Source organism: Chaetura pelagica, unplaced genomic scaffold (genome assembly GCF_000747805.2).
Source record: "Chaetura pelagica isolate M959 unplaced genomic scaffold, ChaPel_1.0 scaffold138, whole genome shotgun sequence".
In the NCBI taxonomy this organism is placed as follows: domain Eukaryota; kingdom Metazoa; phylum Chordata; class Aves; order Apodiformes; family Apodidae; genus Chaetura; species Chaetura pelagica.
Window position 1 is genome coordinate 3,800,793 of NW_009954215.1, and position 7,942 is coordinate 3,808,734.

At 40.5% G+C, this 7,942-nt stretch overlaps 1 protein-coding gene across 1 annotated transcript in view; it reads left to right on the plus strand.

The window, feature by feature from the left end:
* DAGLB (diacylglycerol lipase, beta) overlaps nucleotides 1–7,942 on the plus strand; it is a 13,670-nt gene that overhangs the window by 2,815 nt on the left and 2,913 nt on the right. Inside the window, exons 4-13 of the mRNA XM_010003321.1 lie at nucleotides 448–599; nucleotides 1,931–2,105; nucleotides 2,728–2,989; nucleotides 4,115–4,240; nucleotides 5,233–5,360; nucleotides 6,280–6,406; nucleotides 6,768–6,851; nucleotides 7,241–7,318; nucleotides 7,706–7,786; nucleotides 7,882–7,936. Coding sequence (XP_010001623.1) covers nucleotides 448–599; nucleotides 1,931–2,105; nucleotides 2,728–2,989; nucleotides 4,115–4,240; nucleotides 5,233–5,360; nucleotides 6,280–6,406; nucleotides 6,768–6,851; nucleotides 7,241–7,318; nucleotides 7,706–7,786; nucleotides 7,882–7,936 — 1,268 coding nt within the window. The remainder of the gene's footprint in view (nucleotides 1–447; nucleotides 600–1,930; nucleotides 2,106–2,727; nucleotides 2,990–4,114; nucleotides 4,241–5,232; nucleotides 5,361–6,279; nucleotides 6,407–6,767; nucleotides 6,852–7,240; nucleotides 7,319–7,705; nucleotides 7,787–7,881; nucleotides 7,937–7,942) is intronic.

Here is a 7,942-nt window from a genome sequence, read left to right on the forward strand (position 1 = left end):
GGGCTGCGGGGCTGGGGCTGCCCCTTCACCTGAGGCGCTGCTCCGCGGGGAGGAGCGCGGCGGTTCCGCGGTCAGAGCCCCTGCACTTACATAATCGCAGCCCGTCGTGTCGTTACTGCGCGCTCTTCCTTGCGCTCGGAACCGTCGCGACTCGTTGTGTGGAATCGCTGGTCAGTGCTGATGTGGTTTCGTTACTTCAGCGATTAACGTGACGGTTCCTTTGCTCAGCCCGAGGACGGGCAGCGCCTCAGGGCAGTTTGTGGCTCTGGCTGCACTTGCCGCGGCGTGTTGGTCGAGTCGTTTCATTCCGACAAACTCCTTATGTAACAGCTCCTGTTCTGCTAATCTTTGGTGCTCTCAGTAAGACGGAAACGACTTGTAAGGTGATCGCTTTGCAGCTGCACTTTCCCTTCCAGCTATAACTTTTATTATCTCACTTCCCTGTAGGTGGATTGGAATTCTTGTTCTTTACACAGTCCATAAGGGGCAGTTTAACTGTCCTGGGGGAGGATCACTGCACAGCTACTTGCTCGGCCTCCTCCTTCTCCTGGCTGCTATAATATGTGCATTGTCTGCTCTTGTGTACATCAGTATGCAAGGTAAATGGCTAATAATAATATTCAAATTATGTGAGTGCACAAAGAGAAACAATGAGACAGCAGAGATGTGGATGATTATCCTGGCCTTGCATCTAACCAGTGGTTTTCCTACAGTATCCAGAGGAGAGAAAGGGAGATTATTACCCAAGTTATGCTAAGTATATCCAAGTTGAGGAGATGAGAGATGTAATGAGACATGTAACTGTAAATAGCAGGGAGAAAAGAGCCTTACTTTATATAGAAGTGGAGCTACAAGACCATTATATCTAAGAAATGGAAGAATTCTGAGGCTGAATTTCCGAGAAAATAAGTGGTGACATGTCTTGGGCTGTGGTTATAATGTGTGGGTTTGGAAGCAATGGTTCTTGCACCACTGTTGTGATGTGGGCATTCATGATGCCAGTGGTAAACCTGACTGCTTTGTGGTGCTGGGAAAGGGAAGAGGTTGTTTTCAGGAATCAAAGTTCAATCTGATTGTGTCTGTGTAGGCAACTATGCTGCTGCAGTACAGCCTACAACCTGGGAATGGGAATAAGCAACCACTGGATCAAGGGCTTTTTAAATAGCTTTGTCATTGGTGTGAACCACAGCTTTACGACTGGAAAATAGTTTCCAGAGTTGTTTTTCTTCTGCAGTGTTTTAAGCTTTTACAAATTATCCTGCCTACACGTGAGCGTGCACAGCCCACCAGTCTATTTACTCTGTGATCAGTAAACTGGTTTAAGGAGCTGAGCTGGGCAAAAGTTACTCACTTTTAAGTGCCTAAGAGTACTAAAAAGAAAAGGTTATTAGTAACCTAACAAAACAAAAGATAGTCTAAGAAGTATTTGTCCTGGTTACGGTCCTTACTCTTATTCTCCTGAGTAAAAATGTCCACGAATCTATTATTTAGTGATTCAGTAAGCAAAATTTCATTGTAGCCCAGCAAAGTAGCATCTAAGATGAAATACTCAGCCAACTAAAAATTAAACAGAATAATAATAAAAGTAGGCATGGAAAGTCATAGGGCACTAGGAGGTGAGCCAGTGCTCCAGTACCCCTCTGGCTTCTGCTGGGCACAGCACCACAGCCTCAAGTTGGCTGCAGAACTGTCTCTGACTAGAGAGGGATTTTGAGTAGTAATAGATTCTAAAAATCATAGCTCTAAACCCACTGCTGTTTTCCGTTTCTCAGCTTCAGTGATGCTTCCATTAGTATGAAAATGCTTCATAGCTTCAGTTAAGTTCCATGCTTTCTGTAAAGCTCAGAAAGTCCGTATATCCAAGTGGGATTTTGTATTCTTAACATGCATTCATAAACAGTTCTTGTTTTAAATTCTCCTGTAATTTCAGGAACAATTTCTAATCCTGGCCCAAGAAAATCACTTCCCAAGCTACTTTGTATACGCCTATTTCTCTATGTCCCTGAATTCATCTGGGCTGTTGCAGGAGCTGTATGGGTGTCTGACAGCAGTGTGCGCTGCGAGAAGACTGTGGTAAATGGCATCATTGGGACAGTTATTGCAAGGTAAAGGTGACTGCTCCCAGACCTAAGCTTGGCAGTGTACTTGAAATGGGAAATACTCCTGACATGCTTTTTGTATGTGTTTTTGGAAGGGTATTCCAGAGACTAGTTATTGTGGTTTCTTATATAGGAGGATTTTCATTGTGAAAATTTTAATTTTAAAATCTAGGCAGCTAGAGTGAGTTGGGATCCTTTCTTAAACAACTTTGAGCTTCTTACCTTGGGACAGCATGTGCTAGAGTGAAATAAAGGAGATGAGGATCAGAAAGAGTAAGAGGGATAGGTGGGAATGTAGAAAACTGGATAAACATGAGGAAGATAGGAACTAGATGACTTAACTGGTAGTGAAAAATGGAGCCTTTACCCCTCTGGGTTGCTATTTCCAAAGCACAGGGCTGATTTTGATGGTGTGAAATGAGCTGACAGCCTTGTTCTTGTGCCTAGTGGCTTGAAAGCCCAATAACAAACCACGCACCGTTTAGACAGTCATAGATGGTGTTCATGCAGTATTTCGTACCTGACTTTGCTTCCTGTCTGTCAAGATCTCTAAGCTGTGTTTTCTTGCATACTTTGCACAAGTATCAGGTTTCATGGTCGTCTTATCCCACTTCCTTCTGTTTTGCAGCTGGGTGATCATCATCTTTACCATCATTGGAGTCGTAATTGCCTTTGATCCACTTGGGGGGAAAAAAACGTTTTACCTCACTGACAGTGTAAATTGGAACCTGGAAAGCAGCCAGTCAGGGCAGTTGCTATATAACGTGAAGAACACTGCCACCAGAGTCTGGGAAAAAAGAATCAGGTTACTGTGTTGCTGCATTGTGCAAGACGATGACCACCGGGTGGCTTTTACAAGCATCGCAGAGCTTTTCCGCAACTACTTCTCAGTAAGATGGAAAGCTTTTTCTTCCTTTTGACTCTGTTTTGACTAACTCTGAGTTTGTAGCCATTGCAGCACACAGGTACCTTTGTTCAGTCAGAGGTCCCTGCTACTCTGTGCCCAGAAATCAGGTTTTGAATATGCCTATTTCAAAATTAAAGGTGATTTTCATACAAGGTATGCAACATTGATTTTTCTCTCCCTTTAGCAAAGGTTTCTCTCCCTTCACAAGTGTGAAGAGCTGTGAGAGAACAGTATTCTTTCTTAGGTGAATATTTATTTAGGACAACAAGGATGAGTTCCTTTTCTTCAAAATGTGAATATTGAGCCATTTTCCCGACTGATGATGCGTAAAGAGTCACACCCATAGCAGAGAATCAGGCTGCTTCCTGACTATTAAGAACCTGAGCTCCACAGGACACCAAGGCAGCCTTCCCATTCCCAGCCCGTCTGAGCACAGACCAGACTAGAGTGTGCATGTCCAGAAAGTTGCTTTTTGGAAATAGAAAGTGTTTGCCAAATCTGACTCTGCATAGTGTTTATTTAGCTCAAATTTGTGTCACCTACTGCTTGGGAAGTCGTCGTTCAATGTTGACTTTAAATTCTGTTAATCATTTCAAGACTATTAGGTCTTACTTATTAAGGGACACTTGGACATGATTTGTAGCTGCAGCCTACTCAGTGGTTTACAGGGTAGAGGGTGTGGAGAGATGAGTACCCCACACCCTGCAGCTTTCTTCTGTGTAAAATCCTTAGTTGTTCTCTTTTCACATAGAGCCTTTCACACAGCAGTGTAGAACAGTGATCAGTAATGTCTGGATCATTGTTTGTTATGTGGCTGAGCCAGTCCTCTGTTGGGTATTTTGTGATGAAATTAATTTGCAGAATTAATGGTGATGAAATTAATTTGCAGAATTGTCATCAGCCTTACTGAAGAAAACATTCAATAGGTACAGAAGAGGTGGGAGGTTAGGTGCTGCTCTGACCTGTTTCTCGAATGCTCCTTGTCTCTAAGTGATGTGGATTTATATAAATTGAAAAAATAGGATTCTGTGTGCATTTTCATACGAGATAGTTTTTGTCATGTTGAGGTCTGGGATAGTTCTAAGCACTGCTTTGTTTCTTTGTACAGGACACTGATCTGGTGCCAAGTGACATAGCAGCTGGTTTGACTCTGCTCCATCAAGAGCAAGATAAAATGGAAAGTTGCCCAAAAGACCCTGAAGAAGTCCTGTGTCATTCTCCATCATCTCTTGTGGTGAGGTTGGGTTGTTGCAGCCTCTGGTGCAATTACAGTAGGAGACAGTGCCAAATCAAATTGAAATGCAGTTCTTTGTGCAAGGGGGTTTTGTTTTGGTTTGGTTTTTGTTGTGGTTTTTTGTTGGTTTTTTTTAAACAAGATTAAACACTGCTATAAAAATGCACAACAATCTAAATTATTAATAAATGCAGTGAACACATCTTGATGAGTTTGCAGTCAAAATATTTGTCTGCTTTTGCATAAGTAGAATTAATATATGAAAAGGAACCATTTAGGACATTTGATCATTGTTGAAGAGCTGGGAGAGAAAGAAAACAGAGAGGAAATTTAATATTTAGCACTATTTACATAGGACTGAAAAGCTAGTATTTTAGTATTGTGGTCTGTTTAAATTATGCCTGCTGCAAATATCCAAAGTAAGAAACAAAAGTAGCATCTTTTAAATGCTTACAGATGATGGGTTACAGTTTAGACATTTTTTACTAGCATCTATGGTAAAATTTTGTAAATTATTTTACCATATTTTGTTCTGTGTTTTATAGAAGTATGTAATTGTACTTCAACCAGTGTGTTTCCCTCAGCTTCCTTTTGAATCCAGCCAGTGGGATGGGGTCATGGTTTACAAGTCTTTACCAGGGAGATCTGCTACAGGCTGTTTAGCTGTTCCTTTGACATCCTTAAGTAACATACTTGGAAGGAATGTTATTGCAGTATTGAGCTTATCAGTGTGTGAATATTGGAAGAAACTAATTTATTGAGAGCTTTTCAAGATTCTTGGGTTGTGTAGCCAGGTAAATAAACACAGACTTTTTCCTAGAATATGAGTGGCTATTTTCAGTTCCTCTTAGACCTTGAGGTTTTCCTTTTAAATAGTGCATATTTTGTAATGCCTTGATTTTCACTAGTCTGTGTTCAGGTTTTATTCTGGGTCTGCCTAACACACCTTTCTTCCTATCTTTCTTTCCTTTTCTTTCCCTGTGTCCTTTCAGGCAGATGATTTGGATATTGAAGTGGAGAACTCTGCTCACTATATGCTCTTTGCTGCAGCTGCTTATGGCTGGCCCTACTACATATACACCAACCCATTTACTGCACTCTGTAAGCTCAGTGGTGACTGGTAGGTTTGATTAAGAGCTTAAAAGCATATAGCTTCTTTTCATTTAAATAATGTTAGCAGAAACAAAATTGTTTCAATTGCAGTATTTTTGATGCAGTAAGTTTTATCAGTCTTAGGAGGACATGAGTTTGACTGGTAGAGTTATCACTTACAAATTCAGTAGAAATGAAAATACAGCATCTTTCCACCCTCTGAAACAGATTTGCTGTTTTTTCTTAAGCAAAGTTTGTTATATAGATAAGTAAAATTTAGCAAAATGACAAAGGAAGAATTGCAATTAAACCAAACATGTTTTAAAATTAGGCTTTTTACAGCTGCCTTTGAGGCACATATATATATAGAAGTAAAAGTGTATCAACAATTTCCCCTGTCTTAAAGGAAATAGCCAGAATTACCTGTCCCTCTAGCCTCCATTTTATTCCCTTTGCCCCCTTGACTCAAATTATGTTTTTACAGTTAGTGTTGCAGTATGCATAAATGCTGTGTAGGATTGCTCTATATTTAAGTGACCACTGACATTTCTTGACTACTGAAGCCTAAGTGGCTTTGAAAAAATAACCACATAACATAATGGATAAAAATAGAGATAAGCCTGTTGTACAGAATTTATTTTTTATTTCCTTTTTGCTTGTTTGTATTTTCTGTCATTGGGCTGTAGGCCTCAGGATTCTTTCCTCACTGCAGTGCTTGCTCTGCTGGTAGTTCTGTGGCAGTGAGAATTTGCCAGTCCTGGGACTCAGAAACGTGTGGCAATGCTGCTCAAGCCAAACCAGGCTTGTGGGCAGAGGTAGCACCTTGTATCAGGCTTCCTGTACTAATTCTTAGCAGAAATCCTGCTGCAAATGTAACTGAGTTTGATTCCTTGAAAGGAAACCTAAAACATTGGAACATGAAAGTTTTTCTCCTCTGTGTTTGTTAGTTGTGGAAACAGACTGACAGATTCTGATGTAACTGGCAGTGAGCGTCACAACTTGCACTTTGGATCCATCCTAAAAATAACAGGACTGCAGTACAGAGACTTCATTCATATCAGTTTTCATAACAAGGTAAACGATCTGGGCAGGCATTCAACAAAAAAAACTTAGTGATTAATTCATTGAAAGCAAGGGGTGAAGTTCTGATTTGCCCTTCAGCATTTATGAAGTGCAGGATGCAAAGCCAAATGAAAACAGGCCCCAAAACAGTCTGTGTTGATTTACTTTTTTTTAATCTAAAGAAACAGCCACAAAACTTGACAGAAATCCCTCTCAGTATTGCAATAGAAGGGACTTAAAAGAACTTGGTAAGAAAATAATTTGGCTTCTTTCCATAATAGAGAGCTCAGTAAGAGAGCTTTCAGAAGGTGAGAACAAATGCTTGCTCTTAGAAAAAGTTGGTGTCTTTACTGATTACATTTTTCCCCTCCAGATCTATGAGATTCCATTTTTTGTTGCTTTGGATCACAGAAAAGAAGCCATTGTGGTTGCAGTGAGAGGAACCCTGTCTTTTGAGGTACCATCCATCTGATAAAAATAATTAGCTTTATAGAAATGGGAGAGGAGAACTCCTAGTATAACTAGAATAAATTGTGTTGTACTGGCACATGTAAAAATAACTCACTCACAAGTAGGAGTCTTCCAGGTGTAAGTTGTGAGCCCTTCTGTAATTTCTTTCCACTGCAAATGGAGGTGTGTTCATAATGTCTGTGTTGGCCATTTGGAAATAGTTGCTGAAATCAGAATTGTGATTGCTCCATATATTTACTTGGGTGGTGATTTATGGTGGGTTGTGTTGTGTTACTTACACATCTGGAAGTCACCTTGTCGGTGTCCCTGTGATAATGTTGACCCATGAGCCATGAAGCCCTGCAGGGCAGCCTGACAAAACTGTCTTGTTGGCAGGACATCCTGACTGATCTGTCAGCCGACTGTGAAGACTTGACACTGGAGGATGTCCTGGAGAATGGCTTTGTGCATAAGGTGTGTGCAGTCTGTGCTGTCTGTAGGTCATCTCAGCAGTGCAATAACTATAAACACCCATAAACAATAAGCAGAAAAGTTTTCTCCTTGTGAGCTGGATTGCACAAATTATTTCAGTGACTTGGTTCTTGCATCAAGTATGGGAACTGCAAGGTAGAATTTGCAATCTTCTTGTCAGACTTGATGTCCTCATTAAATACTACAAAATCCATTTAACCATTACGTACAAGACCACTGGGTTACAAATAGGTCTCTGTTGGGAGCATGTTAAAGAGAAGACCAGCTTTGCAAAAAGGAAGTTGTTCTGTGATGGTGTTGTGTTTAAAGTACGTGTGTGTCACACTTCAGATCAGATACACCCTTCTAATCTTAAATGCTGTCTTGTAGGGAATAACTCAAGCTGCCAATTACATCCATCGAAAGCTAATAAATGATGGAATTTTAAACAAGGCTTTCACAATTGCTCCAGTAAGTTACCTTCCAAATAATTTTATTTGCCAGAAAAATTACACAAAGTTTTTTTCTGTGCTCATCTGTGTTTCACTCTTCTGTTGTGTCTATAGGAATATAAACTTGTGATAGTTGGTCATAGTTTGGGTGCTGGAACAGCTGCTATACTGGCAA